This window comes from Vanessa cardui, chromosome 18 (assembly GCF_905220365.1).
Source record: "Vanessa cardui chromosome 18, ilVanCard2.1, whole genome shotgun sequence".
NCBI lineage: Eukaryota > Metazoa > Arthropoda > Insecta > Lepidoptera > Nymphalidae > Vanessa > Vanessa cardui.
This window is the reverse complement of record NC_061140.1, coordinates 5,619,031-5,643,023: the sequence shown is the minus strand read 5'-3', so window position 1 is coordinate 5,643,023 and position 23,993 is coordinate 5,619,031. Positions and strand designations below refer to the sequence as shown.

Genomic DNA, 23,993 nt, shown 5'->3' with positions numbered 1-23,993 from the left:
TTTATATTGATTCAGCGCTTACTTGCATATTAACATAGAATGGTCTACCAAAATTATTGGTAGTTTTTCCCGGAAATTATCGACATCCCGATCTCGCGGTGGCTTAACATTTAATATAACACTGAAATTACGATTCGAAAGTACTTGGATAATTGTATATTTTGTAATATATTTATAAAAGCCTTAATTAACTTTTCTCTATACCCAAGTGTTATTATAATTTTACTAGTAATCGCCCGCGGTTTCGCTCGCGTTTTAGATTGTTGGTTGTCATGTGTCAAGCAAAAAAGTAGCCTATGTCCTTTCTTGCAGTTTAATTTTGCTTCGTACTAAATTTCATCAAATTCGGTTCAGCGGTTTGAAAGAGCGACAGACAGAGAAACAGACAGACAGAGTTACATTCACGTTTTTATAATATTATTATTGATTGACAGCCATACACAATATAAACAAACGAACACATATATGTATAGTACAGTAAGTAGAAATCGAATAAATAGCTGTCGAAACGCTTGGCCCTTAGAGTAGTGGTGCGAAAAGCTTCATCAAAATTATAACACCTCGCCTCATTGCCTCCACTGGTGACAGGAGGGCTGATTCGTTTTTTGTCCAGACGATCGGGATTGCGATTTAACGGGGAAATGCTGCTAGCATTCTTGCCACCATTCCACGCGGTCAAGATTTATACAGTAACTAGTTTTAGTTCATATTTGTATATATTTAAGCATTTGATTTAATTAAATTCTTATGTTAATAAATTGAAATATACTATGTATATAATTAGTAGAAATAGGTATACATTGACTTCATTATTGATTCTTTGTTACAGCTGGACTGGCTGTTATCAGACAACAGCCCGGTGACGTCACTGATGGGCCTTCGAAGAGTGCTCACTAATGGTTCTCTGGAACTGCCGCCGTTTTCCGCGGAGCACTACCGTCGCGACGTCCACGCGGCCACATACAGATGCAGGCTGCGGTTGAGCGGCGGATTCGCTGTCCTGTCTAAGAACATACACGTGCATGCGGGTAAATAAAACATTTTCAACTATAAATGAACGAGGAAATCTATAAGACTACAAAAAGTAAAGTAATATCCTGTAAATTTAACACTGCTGAGCTAAAGCCTCCTATCCCATTAAGGAGAGGGTTTGGAACATATTCCACCACGCTGTTCCAATGCGGGTTGGTGGAATGCACATGTGGCAGAATTTTGAAGAAATTAGCCACATGCTGGTTTGATGACGCAAAGATATCAAGCTGCAACTAAGAATACTGGGATCTTGACATCGGAACCCAATGATATTTAATTTATCGTTTGTTTTCCCCAGGTCTAATTGCCTTAAACATTATAAGCGAGCCATTTGATAAACGAGGCAGTCAGTATATGCAGTGACCTGATTAATTAATCTGAACTTCTTTTCTTGTTAAGATCATGACTTAAAATAATGTTTTATCAGTATATCTAGTCTTAGCAAATTAAAATAAAATTAAGTATTACATTACCTGTATTAAATATCTGTAATAATAGAATATGGTTACATATTCTATTATTACAGATATTTAATACAGGATATTTACCATGTTTTCTTTTAGTTGGTAGAGTTCAATTTCTCAATATATTTTGATGTCTTGTGAACAAAACATTCGTAGATAATGTCGAAATATCGAGCTCCACCGACTAGAAATAAAAAAACATGGTAAATATCCCATATTAAATAACAGTAATAATAAAAATAACCATTATTCATAAACTTTCATAGATACTAATCTATTAAGTGATGGACTTCTAAGGTATTTTTTTATTATAGTTTTAAATATACCGTGGGAAGTGCACGTGGCCGATGAATATGTGATGGCGGGAAACGCGGCCGTGCTGCGATGCATGGTACCACCGCACTGCGCCGAGCGAGTCGGAGACACGGACTGGTTCACGGATGATGACACCAGCGTCTTCAAATATTTAGGTTCTATTTCTAACTTTTTTATCTTGTATAAGTCTCACATTTCATCTACATCCTCTTGCCCTTATCCCAATTCTCCTTAGGATAGCATGTCTTCTCCTTTCATACCTCTTTGTCGGACGTCATCTCACAAATAACATTATTTCTAATCATATCGTCTTTGTCACAATCCATCCATCGTTTCTTTGGACATCGTCTACCTCTATATCCATCCACATCCATGCCTTATATCCACGTCTTATATCTGTCACCGTAAAATTGTAAAAACCGTTAGATTATAATCTATATCGCGCAATTGTAAACTGACGAAAAATTGTGAACGTTTATTTAACTTACCGTAAAACATTTTCGATTTCAATAGTGCATAATATTTATATTTTGTTAGAGTTTTTATAGTCTAATAGAAATTTACTTCTATAGATTATATTATCTCCCGAAAAATAACGCGTTAAATTGTTAGCAGAATGTTACGGTTCAAAAGATTTCGGTAGTTCACAATCTCGCTAAATAGTTTACAATATAACGATATATACATTATTTCGCTGTGACATAATATACTCTAAATGCTTCTTCAAACTTCTACTAAAATTTTTATTTAAACTTTTATTCATTTTTTTGTATTACACACAACAAAATTTGTACATTTTAACTACCATTATAAAATTTTACTATGTTTGCAATTATTCATAGTTATTCATAGAAGGACAATATTAATATTAATTTCTTTATTATAAATATATAGTAAAACCATATACGAATAAACAAATTTGATTAATTAATCTTCGACGGATATAAAGTCGAATGAATTTAAAAACATGTATTTTACGCGATTTTAATAAGTAATAAATATACTCACCGAAATAAATATTTAAGAGTGACATATCATTAATTTTTACTGGTTGTTTTTGATAGAATACTTATTCCGAATCGCTGAGCTGCTGTGTTATTCTGTAAAAGCTCTTTTCGTATCTCACTCGTGAAATGTTAAATCCGACTTACGTTGAAATGTTATTTTGATGTGTAAATCCTTGTACATCTATTAAAGTCAACGTCAAATATGACATTCTGACATTTAACGATCGTGTATTGTTTTGAGTGTGTTCTTACGCGAGAGCTCTTACTAGAAGACATTTAATTCTCACTAAAGACTTTGATATACAATTCAAAGAGTTAATAAAAAATATTTTTGAGAATAAAAGAAAAAAATGCCATATTATTCGATGATTCGTTTTTTTAAATGTAGATTCCAAAATCACACACGCTTTTAAAACAGAACGTAAAATTCCATCAACGATTCATCATCTTTCAAAATTGTTACTTAAATTATGACTTTGTGCAGTACAAGGATATTTCAAATTATATAACACATAGTGATGCGACATCCCTTTTACTATAACCATCCCACACCCGAGCCAATAAGATAGTATATAGAAGCAATGTCTGGGAACGTAACGGAATTCCTTTGATTTGTCAATGTATCAAGCTCCATGACATATAACACACATGACATAAATAGTGAATTTATGCTATAAGCAAAATACATTTACGTGTTTTAAAAAAATTAGTTCTATATTGGGATATTTTTGTCCTTAAATAGTGTGAAATATCGAAAGTGTATATGGACCTAATCTGTTCTTTAAATATATTTTGATATACTAGATATTTTTGAGAAAAAAATGTTTTTAAATAATTAATGAAAAATGATTTTTATTAATGAGTATATAGGTACCAAATTACGTGTATGTAATTATTTATTTTAATATAATATTCAGTCGATTCCTGCTATAATCGTCATTACGATTCGGAGGTAGCGCTCGACGATTCGAAAGCCCTTAAAAAACATATCCGAGTAAAATAATTTGAATAGTAATTAATCGACTAATTGCACATCGCGAGACGTGTACTTCATAATTGTTGTACGGTTGCGGTTTTTCAAAATATAACAAAAGCTGAAATCGAAAAAAAAATATATTAATCGATTCTGACATTGAATTTCGCCAAACGTGAATAATTCAGTGTCAGTGATTTTGCAAAACAGTTCAAGACTATTGACAAGTTGTTCAAGACTAGTATTAGTATCTTATCAGTATTATGTTCGGGCTCAGTGCGCCTTGGGGAAGACCTATGTCCAGAGTGGACCAATACAGGTTGATTATAATGCAATTCGTTTTATACAGTTATATTCATCTACCGACCTCTCAACCTTAAGATCTGATAAACAAAAATACAAAAGTAAGCACGATGTATGAGGTTATATAGTTACAATGAAACTAGATGACTTAGGAGAAGAATTAAATAAAATATTTAATATTTGAAAAAATTACCAACCGTGAGAAAGTCACGACGAAAAATTTTCTCATCAAAACACTTGTCAAGGGAGACGGCATTTGCAATTACGTTTTTCACAACACATAACATTTTTGCGAAAAGAAAATTCACGTTATTTAAATAAAGCCCTAACTTTTAAGCTCTAAGCCCAAGTGCACACTTCCATTAAAGCATCGACATTACTAAAAACATAATTCGTGTAGCCTTCAGAAATATTACTGTTAAAGCCTTAATTATATCTCCGACTTTATGGAAGCAAATACATAAGACGTATTTTAAAAACTATTAAATGTTTTTTAAAAATTATATTTTGACTGGATGAGTTACTAAGAACAATTTTTTGATTGTACCTCTATAGTTTATCCTAAGAAGGTAAATTAGTACATGAAAAATGTTATAGATTTTCGTCAACTTTGATGTAAAAATATGTAAATGAATTTAAAGACTTGTTTTATTTTTAAAAATAGAATGATGTTTTGTAATGAACAGCACAGGATACTCAAAAATTATTCCATCTCTTACAAATAATTATGATGTAATTGTTGTATGCCTCTTACAGAGTTTTCATTCAAATTATCTTGTATAAACCAGAACACACATGTAGTTGTAGTATGTAGCTATTTAGAGACGACTTTGTTTCAAATTTTAAGATAAAATGTACTGTCTCGTGTCTACGCGTTTTATAAATTGAACTGTACTTAAAATATAGAAAATTACATTCACATATTCAAATACCAATACATTTTACCCTTAGTTAGCAATACGGTTCAAGTAAAACATTAGTGTTCATAAAGTAAATGTAAATATTACATTGCTGGGCTAAAACCTACCTTCTTTTTACTGCTACAATGCGGATTATCCAACACAATTTACTGACCACGAGATGAATTATAAACACAAACCCACAATCGGTTAATATTCTCATTCTAACTACTAGGCTATAACAGGGACCATGGACCAAATTCGTCTCAGCTGATTTGTGTTGTGAATGTTCATAACATTTGTTCTTTTCCGATTTTAATGATGTAATTTATCAATAAACTAGCGACCCGCCCCGGCTTCGCTCGGGTGCCAAACTGATACTAATTTTACTAAAGAATTTGTTTATTTACGACATCACATTAGGTACTTCTAAATCAATGTTTCATTACTATATAGTCCATGTATTATATACAAAAACCTTCCTCTCGAATCGCTCTATCTATTCAAAATCCGTTGCGTAGTTTTAAAGATTTAAGCATACATATACATACTATATGAAAGAAATAATGAAAAACAACGAAATTCATGTAAATATTAAGAAGAGACTTTTTGAAATAACGATATTACCCTGCTTAACATACGGATGTCAGACTTGGTCATTAAGGAAACAAGATGAAGATAGATTAGCCATCTCCCAACGTAAGATGGAAAGAAGCATACTCGGTTTAAAACTATCTGATAAGGTCAGCAATATCAGTATTAGGAAAATAACCAAAATAACAGATGTGAGGAAAAGAGCGAGACTACTCAAATGGCATTGGGCAGGACACGTCTGTAGAATGAACAATACCAGATGGGCAAAACGCCTAACAGAATGGGTACCAAGAGACACAAAAAGAAGAAGAGGACGACCAAGCAAAAGGTGGAATGACATCTTTAACCAAAGACGGGGGCCCTTATGGATGCGTGAGGCACGGGAACGTGAAGAGTGGAAAGGTTTAGGAGAGGCCTACGCCAGAGAGGCGACTACTACTTGTTAAATTTAAAATATATTTTTTTTCCTTATAATACACTTGTTTACTTAGAAATAGAATTTAGATCTAGCAATATAAACTATAAAAGTATAAGTTGTAAGTAGTAGAAATAAAGGCTATTTTTATTTTATTTTATTTTATTTTATTTATACATACTATATATATGTATGCTATCTCTATATGGGATGTTTCGACGTGTTTTAACATAGAGCGACACGTCAAAACCACAACATAACCTTTTGATATAAATGATAATGGATAATATTCGTAACAATAATAATTATTAAAAATACAAATATATTTAACATTGCAACAAACAAACATTAATTATAATTTAATTTATGGAATTCATCTGTTGCTATTTGTAATATACAAATAAGCGAGGGGCAATAACTATACGCATCAGATATTACGCTGGCGAAAATTATTATACGAGTAATATATTTTCATTAATATGTTCATTGAAAAGAATATAGAAAGATATACTATTATCCATATCATTTAAAGTCAATGATTTCATAATAATAAAATGTCTCTGTAATTAAATATAAATTTAATAGATGTCGGAATTCAGATAGAAAATACACGTAATAAAAGAAACCACGACAATTACTATGCGTGAAAATACAAAATACTCCACATCGAAAAGAAAACTACTGACAAATCAATACTCTCATTCATTGCACAGTAATTCCTGCATTAAACAATAGCTTTATATTATTCTTTTGTTGTCCAGGTTCAAAATACTTTCGTCTGGACGACGGATCGCTCTACATAAGCGCGGTGAAGCCTGGCGAGCGTTATACAGCGTTCCGATGCCGCGTGCGTGATCGCGTTACTGGATCTTTGTATTCTAGTCAATATTACGGTAAGTCATTAGTTTATAATCAGCAGTACTATTCTAAAAGATCTCACTTCATCTATCAATCGTGAAAAGTCGACCGACGTTGATTTTCTTTAAATTTTTTAATTATAATTGTTATATTCAATGCCGCATATCACTTCCTGATATGTCACGTCTGTGATTTGAAGTCAGTTTCGCGTTCTTTCTTGTAGAATATTGGAATTAAATTGGTTACTAGAATTAAGTACACATTTTTTTCTCCCAGGTCATGTGATAGTCACGGAACCGAAGGGCGGTGTGCGCCCGCGCATCGCTGTCGAGCCTCGTTCTCGAAGAGTATCGGTCGGACACGACGTACGGCTGCCATGCGCGGCCCACGCGTGGCCGGTGCCTAGCTACAGGTGAGCTTCGCCTTGTAAAACAGCAATTCGCCTTGTAAAGCAGCAGAAAACACACACATATACACAATGTAATACCATTTACTCCATAGAATCAAAGAGAAGACACTTATTTTAATTATCAGACAGGTTTCTACAAAACCTTCTACCAATATAATGATAGCCTCTAAATTTCCGATAGCCGATAAAAATATGGAGAATATTCCATCACACTATGAAATATCAGGAACGCCAAACGAGCAAAACGCGTCTTTAAGCGTTCTCATCATATCATAATTTGGTTGGATTGTACCAATGCGTTTATTATTAGCCGACATAAAAAAGGGCTTTGCTTAATCAAATCAATTTGTCGTTCCTTTGCTGTATATTTTATTTGAGATTTCTCGAAATGAGCCATTTTTTTGTAATACTTCTAGGGTCTCATTTTATTTCGTTCTTAAATTTAGAATACTTTTCAAACTCAATATATTATAAAAATACATCGATACGATGTATGTTTGTAAATGGGCACAAATGCTTTGAATCCAACGTTTGAATTTAGTTTAACAAAAGTATATTATATGCAACATAATACTCGAGCGCATTAATGATAACTTTTTCAAGCTTTAATATTATTAAAATAATTTCCGATATTTGATACGCGTGAAAGAAGTCATTAATAACTCAGCTCTAATAGATGACTTGCTACTTTTTGGGACTTTATAATATTTAATATCTCTTTTATGTCGTTAACTCTTCTTCAGATTACATAAGAGCCCCGTTAAATTAAATATTTTCATTAAAACAAGAATCTATTTTAATTCTTTGATGTTTGAAAGTCGCCTCATTGAAACAATCAACAACCTGTTTGCCCTCATAATCTGCTTATATTTGTTTTTTTAGTCATATAAGTAGGCTGGTAGAACTGGATAGGAAGTAGTCAACATCGCAAACAGATTGAAAATGTAAAAACCTTCAAGAATAAAACCGTAATAAACTTCCATTTTGATCCCTTTAATTAACAATGCCTAGAACCCATAATCCTGTAGTTATACTAACTCATCTACCCTTCAAACCGGCATACAAAATAGTTTTGCTATTGGTAGGTACCATCGAATCATTAGGTACTCTTCTACTATTTGCTATTACTTAGTATTATTGTGTTCTAATTTAAACAATGAGTTAGCTAATATAATAATAATTTAAAAAATATATACGGTAACTAGGTGGTATCATCCTAGGTTGGCAGGCACAACTAGGCAGGTACTACCAAGAATCGCTGTGATCCTTAGGAAAGGAACAGTGAGCATAAAAATGACAAACAATGGTCGATCTATAGTCAAGTTTCGTGTAATATATTTTGTTACAATAAAGATAAATATGTTTAGGGACGTACCATCTTAATCCCAGGGTTGGTAGCGCATTGTAGATGAAAGGAATGGTTAATATTTCTTGCAGCGCCATTGTATGTAGACGATGGTGACCATTTACCATCCCGCGGCCGTCCGCTAGCCTATATCATAAAAAAATATATAACACTACAGGTAGTACATTGTCTACTTTTACCAATACTAAGTTCTTCGTGTATATCTTAAAGGATATCTGCAAGAGATTTCTCAATGCTTTTTGCATCGCCTGCCTCCCCGATATATTATACAGTAAAAAGTTAGTAGCGAGGTCATTTCATACGATATAAATTAATGCCATTGAGATAACACATAAATAAGGAGTGTCAAAGATTTGGGTAAATGGCTACTGCGTGCGTAACGATCAGAAATTCAAAGGGTCATAAATAATCATTAAGACAAAGTTCCGATTATTCGTAATAATCGAAAACCGTTATCATTGGTCGGAAACCTTTAAGGTAATTAGCGGGTCACGTGAAATTGGCACGCCATTTTAATTTAATTTATTTGATCCATCACAGCAATGTTGCCGTATAATGTCAGACCAGTATTAATAACATTATTGTAAGAATTACATTACTAGTTCAATGGTGATTAAAGATATAATTTAATATGTTAAAGAAATAAAGTAAACTTTTCCAATTGATAGCTTTTAATCTCTTGCATAAATTCGGAGTCAGTTTTTTATGTTACCCATCTCACAAAATCACTACACGAATATATTTTCAAGTAATACCGGAAGGATCAGTCTTTTTCGAATGTTTTAGTATATAGTGATGGTCAAGCAGGAAAACATCTGTTGCCACGGTAAAATGAGAGAGCAATCCCGTAACGCTGGTGTTCTCGTGCAGACCTGTAGAAATTTATCTTTTAATAAATATATATTAAGACCTTTATTACTAATATAAACCATTTATTTTGCTACACACATACATTACATAGATTATACACAAGAAAATATTTAAATTTAATAACACAGTGTAGGTAGCGAGGCGTTCATCTCAGTATAAACTGTGCTAATGCACAGCACTGATTTTCAGATGGCCCCTGACTATTGGGTAAACATACACACATGCATAAATATCAATAATTTTAATTTCAGTCAATCATTTAATTATGTTCTATACTAATATTATACTTGCGAAAGTAACTCTGGCTATCTGTCTGTCCATCTGGCTGTCTGTCTGTTGTCCTTTTAATAGCAAAACCACTGATAAAATTTCGTTTGAAGCAAGATTGATCATTACGGAAAGACAGGCTTTTTCATACCTAACACCTAACAATCCCTAAAATCTGACCAAAGCCGAGGGTGGCAACTAGTGCTATATATAAAATACATTATCAATATGATACATTTCCAGCTACAAAACTATTTACTTTAACTCATGCGACATGACAAAGGAAACAACATTTCAAGACAACTTCAAGTTAAAAGTGCATTTCGCGTAGCCAACAAATCCGGCAATATGTACAACTTTTGAAATACACGAGTATAAAATGGTCGTGTTAGTAAACATACGACGTAAAGTTGTTTTCGATTCATTGAGCGCGTAAAACGACAGTGCGAGTAAAACTTGTCCACGAAATTCTGTATAAAATTCGATTAAAGTTAACTCGATTGAAGTTTTACTCGATTTTAAATAATATTATTCGAATATCTTTTAGAGATGTTCTTATGCCGCTTAATTTTTGACATCTTGCCAAAATTTCCTTTGTAATAATCCGGACCATTACTAGTTTCCACATTCAAAATCAGAAACCGTATAATTAGAATAATTTCCCTTCTTAGAGTCAACTATTATTATAATTTAATGTTCAACGTCGCTAAAAAAATATCAGTAATGAAGTATAACTATTTTAAACGAACTATTTTATAGGTAGGTATGTTGTACCCGCTCATAGAATATATTTCTAATAGTAATATACAGTTGTTGCGTTCCGGTTTGAAGGGTGTGTGAGCCATTGTGAGTACAGACACATGGGATTCCCAAGGTTCCCAAGGTTGATGGCGATTTGGTTATCTAAGAATCCGTTAATATTTCTTAAAGCGATATTGTCTATGGATGGTGGTGTTCTTTTACCATCAGGTGGTAAAATATCTACATATATAACAAATAATAATAATAATTCACGCACAAACAGATGAACTCACCTGTATTAATATTATTAATTTGAAAGTTACTCTGTCTGTTTGTCTGTCTGTCGCTCTTTCACGACCAAATCGCTGAATTGAATTTGAGGAAATTTTGTATTAAGCAAACTTGAACTCCAAGAATGAACCACCTTTTTTGCCTAACACATGACAACCAATACACGCGAAGAAGCAGACACTACGAGTTCGAATATATTTGCTTTCATTTATATAAAAAAATAAAACAAATTCAAATATATCAGTACGTCAAGGGAATTTAAAGCCACGTCGTTTAATTGCATTCAAATGGTTATCCACATTATTAACGGGTCATGGATACGAGACCCGTTTTAAATCATCCTAAATTAATTTACAATGCATTAGGATACTTTTATTTCGTCGCCTCCCTTGCGAGGAAGACATCTCTCATTCGATTCAAAGCTCAGTGTAATTTTGTAATCCCAAAGAGACGTGATTTAGTTTAATAACCGAGAAACCAATTTACCTTCCGGAAACCGGAAATAGCTCACGGATATACTTAATTCTAGTTACGTGTTTGATTAATATTTTTATGTCATTTACTAAACAATACGTAGTAAAAACATACAACGATCTGTTACTTTTTATTCTTAATTAATAAATAAAAAATAAATACTGGACAGCATACTCTGATACCAATGTAAGCAGCTAAAGCACTTGTGCTATGGAAAATCAGAAGTAACGACGCTACCACTAATACCCAAACCCAAGACAACATTGAAAAGTAATGAAGGGACCTCTAAGTGGTGTACCCCTGAAAACCGGTGTACACTCGTAAATTCGACCACAGAGGTCGTTCTCTGGTTCTTTTATTTGATATGTTGTTAATGCATTACTAAAGTATTATTGTGAAGTGTTAATCACAGCCAACTATCATGAACGTCGCGGCTTTTATGTCACCAAGTGGCTTACTTAACCATTAAGACTTCTGATAAAAGACGGATCGGATACCTCTCAATAAAACTTCAACTGGCGTTACAGTGAGCTAAGATAAAAACAGAATTCTTCTTTATTTGCAAAGTTATCTATACTTCTATATTAATAGTTTTAAAAGTGAAAGTAACTCCTTCTGTCTGTGTGTCGTTCTTTTAGTAAAGCTGAACCGAATTTGATGAAATTTTGGTATGAATCAAATTTGAACTCAAAGAAGGACAAAGGCTACTTTAGCCTAACACATGACAACCAAACCCCTAGAACGCTTTCCCTGTCTTCACTAATATTAATTTGTTTTACCTATTAAACGCAAAAATGTTCTAGTTCTTCTTCAACTATAAAAATTATAAATATATGTATAGATAAATATGTTCAGTAAATTTCCCATTCTATGTAACACAGTGCTATTTCGAACGAAATCTCTCCAACGAACTCACGTCTGTATACCTACATCTCGATCACTCTCAGCTTTGGTGACATGGCTTCTGTAAATAATACAGGAAAACCATAAAACAAAACAACAACAACAGCAGCCTGTGAATTTCCCACTGCTGGGCTAAGGCCTCCTCTCCCTTTGAGGAGAAGTTTCGGAACATCACGCTGTTCCAAGGCGGGTTGGTGGAATACATGTGGCAGAATGTCTATGAAATTAGATACATGCAAGTTTCCTCACGATGTTTTCCTTCACCACCAAGCACGAAATTAATTATAAACGCAAATTAAGCACATTAATATTAAGTGGTGCTTGCCTGGGTTTGAACCCGCAATCGTCAGTTAAGATGCACGCGTTCTAACCGCTGGGCCATCTCAGCTCAGGAAAACCGTACCTTAAATTATCAAATAGTGTATAATTATTTAGCAATTTTATCTTGAAAGTTTTATAACATTAAATTAGTTTTCATTTCAACGTCAGCGTCATATAAGTTCTTCGAACACAGCCTCACGCGAGAAGACTTCAAACGAGGTTATTCCTTTGCAATTTTCTCATCATAGTATGTCAATGACATATGAGTTATAGTTTTTCATATTTAATTAAGAAAAGTAATACGGAAGAACATTTTATATGTTGTCATACATGTTTTTATAACAAGTGATTCGGTGGAGGCATCAGGTAGCCAATGATGATTATTGTATCCCTGCGAATGCGTATGAAAAATGAACAGTAACAATACTGATATTTGGTATTTTATAAATGGTATTTTTCCTGATATGTTGAAATTAAGTAAAGTAATCCCATTATTTAAGTCCGGTGATAAAAATGATCCAAACAATTACAGACCGATCTCTATTTTGCCAGTATTAAGTAAAATTTTTGAGAAAGTCATGCTCAATCAATTGCTATTATTATACTTTAACTCGAATAAGCTATTGCATTCTCAACAGTTTGGTTTTACTAAGGGTCGCTCGACTGCTGATGCGGGTGTAGCATTTGTTAAGCACATTTATGATGCGTGGGAAAAGTCACAAAACGCTATTGGAGTTTTTTGTGATTTATCAAAAGCCTTCGATTGCGTTAGGCATGATATTCTCCTAGAAAAGCTTAAATATTATGGTATCAGGGGCCCTGCATTGAAATTAATTTCCTCCTACCTTAGTGAAAGAGTTTTGAAGGTTGTGGTTAATGGTGCAAAATCAAATGGCACTGTGGCGCAAATGGGTGTACCACAGGGTTCAATTTTGGGACCTCTCTTGTTCTTAATATATATAAATGATTTACCTTATTTCGTAAAAAATACTTGCGATATTGTACTGTTTGCAGATGACACATCCCTCATTCTTAAACTTGATAGAAAAATAAACAACTATGACGTTGTAAGCAGTGCTCTGTCGCGGGTTCTTGGTTGGTTTGACATAAATAATTTAGTACTAAATGCTAAAAAGACTAAATGTGTTTTATTTTCCTTGCCAAATGTCAAATCAAATCCTTCTGCAATAACTTTGAAAAATGAAAGGCTTGAGTTTGTTGAGTCGACGGTCTTTTTAGGGATAACCCTTGACTCCAAACTGCAGTGGGGCACCCATTTGTATGCCCTGGCAAGAAAACTAAGTAGTGCCATTTATGCAATTAAAATAATTAGAAAACTTGCGGACATAAGTACTGCTAGACTAGTTTATTTTAGTAATTTTCATAGTATTATGTCATATGGAATGTTGTTATGGGGTAATGCAGCAGAGATTGAAGTTGTTTTTATTCTACAGAAAAGAGCTATCCGATCTATTTACAATATTAGCTCCAGGACATCATTACGCGAAAAATTTAAAGAAATAGGTGTATTAACGGCTGTTTCACAATATATTTATGATAATATAATCTTTATACAAAAGAATATTAAAAAATATTCTATCAATGCTGATGTACATACTATTAATACAAGAAATAAGAATAAACTTGTAACCCCCAGTTTCCGTTTGCATACGGTAAATAGAACGTTTTTGGGTAATGGTATACGCATATATAATAAGATACCGGAAAATATAATCAATTTACCATTTTCAAAATTTAAAAATATTATTAAGACTAAATTAATAAATAAATCATACTATTCATTAAAAGAGTACTTTTTAGAAAGAAACGCCTGGAGTTAGGCTCGGGTTCCATCATAGGACGCTAATTACTGTCAATAACAGCATTGTAAATGTGCTTATTTGAAAAGAGCAACTATGCGAGTTCCTTGCCGTTTCTTCTCGCTAGAAGCTGCTTTCCGAAACGGTGGTAGTATTTGATTATTGACGATTCAAAAACGCTTCATTGTGAAGTTTACTTGAATAAAATTGATTTGATTTGATTTGATATACGGAGACGAGAAAGTGAACACCAACTTTCCCATCTACAACTACACATACTAATACTAAATATTTGGGGTCATCCTTCTCGTGGGAAGTCAATCTGATCTAATTTTATAAATCAATCAGATGAGAAGAATTCTAAGATTAACAAACTATATCAGGCACCTATTCTAAGATTAACTAGCGACCCTCCCTTACATATCATATACTCGTGCGAAACTGGGGCGGGTCTATTATGAACCAATTACATACAATAATTATTATTAATTGTACCCTATGTCTTATTCTAATGTATTATCTATGTATATGTCTAAAAAATTTCATCGAAATCCGTTCCGTAGTTTCTTCGCGAAAGACTAATAAACATACATTCATGCATCCATTCTTTCGCATTTATAATATTAGTAGAATAAATAACGATTACCTGGTCCTATATATTTTAAGAAGTTATGTGACTTCGAACGCCAGGGATATGTGACATGGTTTACAGATGTTTTATTCATATATGTTACGTAATATATCACACGTGGCTTCGGATACATTGTCACCTATTCATCATATACACCCAATCCCGTTCAACCATTTTGAAGCTCTTACCATAAATTCAATTTTATGGAAACTTGAATAATATGAAGACTTTAAAAAAATAATTCTGATCAGAAAAACACAAATTAAATATATGTTTAATTTGTGCGAATAGCTCCAAAGAGTAATAAAATTTTAAAGTTATAAATATCACTTATCTTTTTCTTTATGGAATTTTTTGTGCTGGAAAGTGGGGGTGGTGGGTCTCCCCGGAGCCCTGGACGCCTGGTTTACTTACTAAAAAACCAGCGGTACCCTCTCCGTCTTTCGGCGGGCGCCACGGGATCGCTTACGCATGCTACCGTGTCAACCTGACCGACCTGACTGGGCCGACTGCCTTTGCGAAATGTCACTTATCTACGCAATGCTTTAAAAACAAATACATTTCACAATAAATATTTATGTAAAGATAACTAAATTTAAAAAGTAAATATATACTAAATCTTTTTTATAGTAGCCTAACTCACTAATGACGTAGTCGGAGAATATATTGGACTGATTGAAATATGATAGAATTTATAGAAAATGAAATATATTTTAAAATATTAAAGAATTGCTTCTAGCGCACGTAGCTGGTGAATGATAGAAATGAATCCGTGTATTTGAAACCACAATACAACTATAAAAAAGCAATAGGTTACAGAAAACGTTCTTATATTAATTCTTTTAATAAAAGTTTTTCTAGTTCATCCCAGTTTCATTTCTCTTTCGTAAAAGTGAATTTTTCTTTGAGTTTTTCACTGCCGTCAAAGTAATTTTGTGTGAATTTTTCCTTTAAACTTCAAACAATAAATACTGGGTCAGAACTAGAGCCAGTTCTCTTTGACTTGAATTATTTTAATTCTGCCTGCAATGGTTTATAATTGGTCTGCAGTATTCATATTTAGTTAACAAAACTTAACAAGTTATGCCCTCAAGTTTGTTTTGCACAGAGATGAAGATAGTTTCCGTCTATTGTTACAATATTTGTTTCCGAAGATACTAATTATATATACAACCTCAAAATGAGAAACTTCAATAAAATCTTTTTTTTATTTGACGTCTGGCAACATTTTTACGTTATGTTGATTAAGATTTCGTATTCTAGAAATGCACAAAGAATTATCAATAAACCCATCATCAAATCAATCACCAAATAAGAAACTCGACTATTTGGATAATTCACCGATATATTCAGTAGGTTTATCGAATTTTAAGTTTGAATTCGGTACTAAACCAACGCAATAAGTGATATAAAATGCAAAAACAACGAAAACGAAAGTTCTTGAAACTGAAAGGTTGAGATAGTGTGGCCAGTATAATTGCCAAAAATACCCTGAATTAAATAGAATATACAAATAAAACAAATTATTATCTTATTTCATAAAAGGGATAAGCTTTTTGCCTAATAAAACAAAAAAATCTATCGTAAATCACCGACATTTTCATACAAATATACATGCAAATCTTAACTGTTGGTGACAGGTAATAAATTTATGAGAAACGATGCAGAATGCCTTCTAAACAAACGATTTAGCTGATTAAATTTATATAATTAAAAACCCTTAAAACAAATTTAATTTAATTTATTTAAAATGTAAGAATAAAAATAAAATTTGTTAAACGATGTATTGGGCTAGCAACATCAATATATGGAAAATAGACGATGTGTTACCGGCACGGATGCAAGCGAATTGACATTTTACATACTAATTAAAAAGTTAAAATTAAAAGCATAATTTTTAATTTAAATTGAGTTTATATTTTAATAATTATGTTTAAGCAAATTTGATATTTGATAATATTGTAATTTAACTTGAAATATTATTTTCATTTAGTATATTATTAAAATAACAGGAAATTCAGTTATTACATATTCAAATCACTCAACTTACGCCCACTTATATACCTATATCATATTAATTATTATCATTTAGTAGTATGGCCCAGTGGTTAGAACGCGCGCATCTTGACCGATGATTACGGTTCAAACCCAGGCAAGCACCACTATATATATGTGCTTAATTGTGTTTATAATTCATCTCATGCTCGGCGGTGAAGGAAAACATCGTGAGGAAACCTGCATGTGTCTAATTTCATCGAAATTCTGCTACATGTGCATTCCACCAAATAAGTTCCAAACCCTCTCCTTAGTGGGAGAGGAGGCCTTAAACCAGTGGGAAATTTACAGTCTGTTACTTTACTACTTTTTTAGTAGTATTTCCAAAAAATAACAATCTTCAAATTAAAAAATCTATACTAATTTTATAAATGCGATAGTGACTCTGGTACCTGTTTATGCTTATAACGCTGAGCCGATTTAGATGAAATTTGGCATAGAGGTAGTTTGATTCGGGGACAAACAATAGGTAAAGTGGAAGAAGACGATTAGGTGCTTAAAATAAAAAAAAAATTGGTGTAATTTAACGAATAATCAAAATAAAATTAGTAATTCGTTAACATATCCAGTAACACAAGCTACAAGTGAATTTTCTCTATCAAAGCCGGCGCTACGACTCGTATATTTATTTAGTCGCAATCGTCGAATGATCAAAGTTAGTTGACTAGGCAAATAACGCGGCTGTACGTGCACGTACGCCCCAGATGTGGTAAGTTTTATTTGTCGGTAAACCACACACACGTAATCCAGCCAAATCTTAAATACAAAGTTTTGTCATTAAGAACTTCTTAATGGATACATCGGAAGAATAATTTCGAAACGAAAGTTCTTGTGTTATACTTATGTTTTCGATTTACCTAATCAACATTTTGTCTCGTAAATTTGTCACATGCTTTTATGTATTTATTTTATGTATATATTGCCATTTAAGTAATTTTGGTAAAGGTACTGTTACAAATAAAATTATAATTATTTCATGTTTTTTTAATAAACTCTTACAAGTTTTAAACCGTCATCTTTGAAAATAGTATTACAGTCTTAGCATAAATCCGGATAAGTTAAAATAAAAGCCAGGTCTATTTAAACAAGTTTTTAAAACATTTTCCATGACCTATGTCTATGATATTGAAATATGATTGATGATACGAAAGATAATATTTATTTGTTTTACAGAATCAGGTCCCTGCATGACTTGTCTAATTCCACGGTACTCGTCTGAAGTATAACAGTAATGACAGTTGTTTTGGGATGTAACATAACTGTCTTTCCCAAAACACTTGAAACAAAACATTACCAATTATAATATTGAACAGACTTCAATATCCCCGTATGTATGATTGAAATAAACCTGTATTTATAATTGGTATTATAATTGTTCAGAGAGAGGTCAATAAACTTATGACAAATTGATATGTTTTCTTATGTTGAAAGCCTTTCGAATAAAATAAATAAGTCACTCGAACTTGCCCATATTACACCCATATACCCTTAAAATATAAGTATTTATTCATTTTCAAAAAAAAAATTAAATTTATCGATATGACAAAAATTACAACAAATTTCATTTAATAGTGAATATAATACTCAAAAGAATATATTACCTGTATTAGAATGAATTATAATTCCATTCCAATAATTTAAATCTTCCCGTATTCAAAGCATAGCGCACGCCTCAAAGTTTTAATCACAAACCTCTCGGCACTTAACATTTGCTCTTTGATAGTTTCTTTATGAACTGACAGATAATTTTAATGTTTTTCACGATTTCAAGAGTCTCGCTAGACCCAAGCTGCCAGCACCATAACTTTTTCTTTAAACCGAACTCGGAAGCCTTTTAGAATGCAAATGTCTCGTGCATTTCGACTCTTTTCAAAAGTATTTCTTAAAAGCTAACTCACGAATATTGAAGATTTCTAGCTACTGAGCTATTCGAGGAAACGCTTAGAATAGAAGGAAATAACCAGCTATTTTTTAAAGGGAAAGTTCTCCGGGAAAATAATTAGGGCAAAAAATTACGGAACCCTCAGCGCACTTAGACTAGATGACTAAATGTTCATACAGCAAAAAATAGTATGTTAAGGTAAACTTTACTCAGTAATTTTGCACACTTTTGGTGTTGATGAAGAATATAAAATAATGGCAAAAACCGCCGGACGATATCCTGTTTACGTTTAATAAAATGCGTCTATTAAAATACACGTGTAGTATTTGTGTATCATTGCCCTGACAATATTGTAAAACCTAATATAATTATTAATGTTCATACTAGTTGGCCTCTAAATACGATTAAGCTTAATTAAATACAGTCAATGTTTTCAGAACGTTTCTGTAGAAGGTATTCGAAAACCATCGTTGGAAAGAAACGCGCGAAATAAGTCTCAAACTTCTTTTTTATTTTTAGAAAATAATATATATGTAGCCTACATCTTTAAAGTAGGTTTTTAGTATTGCATTCATATAATTATATAACATGGCAAAAGTTACGCGCAACTAAATATTATACGAAACAGTAAATATAATTTTGTTTTTAAAAATGCCTGAAATAAATATTATAAAGATTTAGAAAATATCATTAAACGTCCAGTACAAAAAGAAGTATCATATCACCCCCGTTTTAATATCATTGTTTTTGAGACAGTCTAGTTTTAAAATTACATTTTTCTAATGTCACAGTACAGTAACAAAGAGTTTCAGCGGGCAACATTATTACACGTTTCATTAAATCTTGTTCTAATATACAAAAGAAATTTCTTTGACAAAGTTTATACAAAGAATTATATCGCACTTTTAAAAAAGTTTGCTAGGTTATAAGTGTATTTGTGAATTTTCTTCTGAAATATTATTTAAATGAATACATATAAAATAAATCAATATTATTTATGCAATGCTTAAGTATATACAAATATGAACTAAAAAGTAGTTCAAGAATGCTAGCAGCATTTTCCCGTTGATTCGCAATTCCGATCCTCTGGTCAAAAAACGAACCAGCCCTCCTGTCACCAGCAGAGGCAATGAGACGAGGTGTTATACTTTTGATGGAGCTTTTTGCACCAGTACCCCAAGGGCCAAGCGTTTCGATATAAAATTGATATTTTAATAGTCATGGCGGTGTCGGAAATTCGCAATGAATCACAAGTTCCGTTACCTGGGGAAAAATTAACCAACCCTTTTGTCAGCAGAGGGACCACAAGACGTGGCCTTACATGTTTAAGAAATATAATTTTATTAGTATACTAGCTGAACCTGTGGCTTACCTGTGCAAAATATATAAAACACAAACTTCCAAGCCTATTTCGATGTTCGTAAAACCTTTCTTAGCGGATGTCTACACCCAATAAGGCACCAATCTGCCAAATTTCAAGTTTTTACGTATTACGGTTTCTGAGTTTTCGTTGAATCAGTGAGTGGTATATCGCTTTTATATATGTACGAGCATATATGTAGGTCATTATAATTATAAATGATTATAATCATTGTGACCACAGATATCAATATTTAATTCATTGAGAACTGCCAAGACATACGTAGGCCAACTGTCAAGTTGGTAGTAAGTTAGCAACAAGTGGGTGGTAAGTGGTCACCACCGCCCATAGACATTCCTAATATCATAAATGCGCCACCAACCTTAAGAATTAAGATATAATGTCCCTGGTGTGTGCAGTTACAGTGCCTAATAAGTATTGCTATTTCTCGGTAGAATATCTCATTATCCGGGCTTCAAAAATTCCTATTATCAATTAAATATTACAGAACAAAAGTGTGTGTTTAAACACAAGGACCTACACTCTCCATTCCAAGCTTTCGTAGTCCGATTGCTAACTCACACGACTGGATAAAGATCAGACCTAGAGTAAAGGTCTTTACGCATTTTCCGTGTACTAAAACGGCCAAAATCTAATCGCTAAATTGCTACTTCAAAAATCTTCAGGAAAAAAAATAACAACAACTATTCTAGTCGCATTCCAAATTTGAATCTACGATTTTATCGTTCATCGCCATAAATTATGAACCAATCTCCCTAAGGTTAAAATAATATCATTAGTATTTCAACGAGCTACGTTGTAATATTTAAACTTCATACACACATAATTCACGTTTAATATCACAATTCCTATAATTTACAACGGGATGGAATCTTGCTCGGTTATTACGCTAAGCAATTAAAGCGATCCTATTAAAATGCACACCGAACGTATGTGTGTTGTAGTGATTACGTTACGTATTATAAATAGTATTATTACACTAATTTAATATACCTAGTTTATGATTTAAAAAAACACACCACACACACCGAACTTATCTGTCAATTATTCACCCAAATATTATTAATCTGTAATTCTGAGTACCGGTTTGAAGATTAAATGTACATATTATGTAGAAAAAAATAATTAAACAAATTAAATGACCGATTTTTAACACAATATTTTCACATCGATGCTCAAACCGTCTCATATCTTGGGAATGCTTTCTAAGATATAAGACGGTTCATGTTACTTACGGATGATGCTGATTAAATTACTTGTACTTTTCTCAAAACTTGAGGTAACATAAATAAGGCTCTTGCGTTGCGACAATCTCTAATAGAATTTGACCATTGTTAAAGTGATCAATTTTAACGCCTCGCTTCTTTCAATAAATTACATACATATGACTCAGTACATATTTTTCCATATAATGTGCAATTAACTTAATTATTTAAACACACATCATGATATTTTAAATAATAAAAATAGAATTGTATGTCGTAGTTATTAAACTAGGACCATATTAACGTACCCATTATCAAAATTTTGCCATAACAAATTATGTTCTAATTCAAAATACATTCCCTTTTTTATCCCAAATTATTTACTTGCTTTTGTTTTTTATCTGTAATTTTGTGATTGCGATTGTGATAAGTTATTTAAAAACATTTAAATTGTTTTGATATAGAACATTTATTCATTTAAGAATAATTATTTTTAAAGACTAAATTATAAATGTGCAAGTCAAATTAAAAAATAAACTTTATTCGGTTCAAATATTTTAACATTACATAATTCAAATTTAGAAGCTTCAAATTTAAATATTGAATTATCGATAAAAAAAGAGTTTTTATAAAAGAGTCAATATATTAAAATAATTTAACAGATGGTTTCGCGAGCATCACGAACAGCTAGTACCGATAGAGAAAACATCACTTTGGCCTCGAGCGTCGGTACTCGGCGGCTTGCTCAGCATACAAAGGCTTCAACGAGAGGACGCAGGAAGATTTATCTGCTGGCTCAACAATACCGCTGGGGGCGAATCCGCACATTTCACTATCATTGTTACAGGTACATCCTTTCCATACTATGTTAGTTCTTTGTTGTTTTTTACAAGACGCGAGATTTTTCGTTTATTTTATGAAAGACCTTATTACGTTACACGTGCGTGAGCAATATTTTTTTGTCATATGAGGAACAAATGGATATGCGAGCAATCACATGATATGAGATGAGTAAGGGCAGAACATAGTGTATACATTATATATAAGTCTAAGTAAAGTAAAAGATAAAAAAGAAATATATATGATACTTTTGAATTTCAGATTTTTACGAAATAAGGTAATGAAACAAATGAAAATCAAAAAATTCGATCAATAATTTAAAAATGCTATTCATATTCCTTCCTATAGAGGCCAGTCTAGGAAGATTCGTTAAGAGACCTGCACGCGTCTTATATTTATCCTAATTAAAAAAAAAAAACTGTTAACAATCACTACATAGTATTCTAAGTTTAAATTTAGATCGACATCGTAAAAGAGTCATTTAAAGAAGATGTACTATTACGCATTTCGACTTTCTTTCAGAACCAATTTCCGTCCGTATAAAACCAGAATTATTAAGAACTAAGACCAGCGCTGATGTCAGTTTCGACTGCAAGGTGTCAGGTCACCCCATCGAGGTGGTGTATTGGATTCACGATGGTAAAGTTGTGAAAGACACGGAGAGAGTGAGAATATCGGACGACGGTCACAGGCTGCATATCAAAAACTCACAACAGAACGACCAGGGCATATACCAATGCTTCGCGAGTAACACGAGAGACCAGGCCTATGGCGTCACGGAGTACATCATTGACGGTGAGATTTTTCACTTTAAAATTAGTAGACAATTGAGCCATCTGAATATGCCCAATTATAAGTAGTAACCTCCTACCCCACAGACAATGAGCTTGTAATAAGTATCAATTACTTTTACATCACCAATATTAGTAATTGAGAAGTTATATATTTTATTTATTGTATAGGTTGGCGGACGAGCATATGGGCCCCCTGATGGTAAATGGTCACCATCGCCCATAGACAATGACGCTGTAAGAAATATTAACTATTCCTTACATCGTCAATGTGCCACCAACCTTGGGAACTAAGATGTTATGTCCCTTGTGCCTGTAGTTACCCTGGCTCACTCACCCTTCAGACCGGAACACAACAATACTGAGTACTGTTATTTGGCGGTAGAATAACTGGTGAGTGGGTGGTACCTACCCAGACGGGCTTTCACAAAGCCCTACCACTAAGTGTGTGTATATCAGTTGTGTCTACAGTTACAGTGACTCATTACAAGATCATCTTCAAACCGGAACACAAAAATACTAAATATTACTGCTGCCGTGTTCTAGTGTGTCTTAGAATAAGTTGTTATCTTCTCATCACAAAGTCGCCTTATACCAAAATGCTGCATCTGAGTACTTGTACTATGGGTACCCTATATATATGCTTACACAAAGCCATTTTTTTTTTACTCGCTGGAAAAACGCTTTACGCGCTTCCCCCACGTGATGGAAAGTGGGGGGGTGTGTGGGACTCCCCGGAGCCCTGGACGAAAGTGCGCCCAAGTACTCCGGGTTTACACACTAAAAAACCAGCGGTACCCTCTCCGTCTTTCGGCGGACGCCACGGGATCGCTTACGCATGCTACCGTGACGGACTTACACAAAGCCATTACATAACAAGCCATGA

At 33.0% G+C, this 23,993-nt stretch overlaps 1 protein-coding gene across 1 annotated transcript in view; it reads left to right on the top strand.

The window, feature by feature from the left end:
* Positions 1–23,993, top strand: part of LOC124537168 (Down syndrome cell adhesion molecule-like protein Dscam2) — a 253,873-nt gene that overhangs the window by 184,355 nt on the left and 45,525 nt on the right. Inside the window, exons 4-9 of the mRNA XM_047113890.1 lie at positions 830–1,028; positions 1,811–1,966; positions 6,764–6,895; positions 7,137–7,272; positions 22,139–22,323; positions 22,839–23,111. Of these exons, the coding sequence (XP_046969846.1) occupies positions 830–1,028; positions 1,811–1,966; positions 6,764–6,895; positions 7,137–7,272; positions 22,139–22,323; positions 22,839–23,111 (1,081 nt within the window). The remainder of the gene's footprint in view (positions 1–829; positions 1,029–1,810; positions 1,967–6,763; positions 6,896–7,136; positions 7,273–22,138; positions 22,324–22,838; positions 23,112–23,993) is intronic.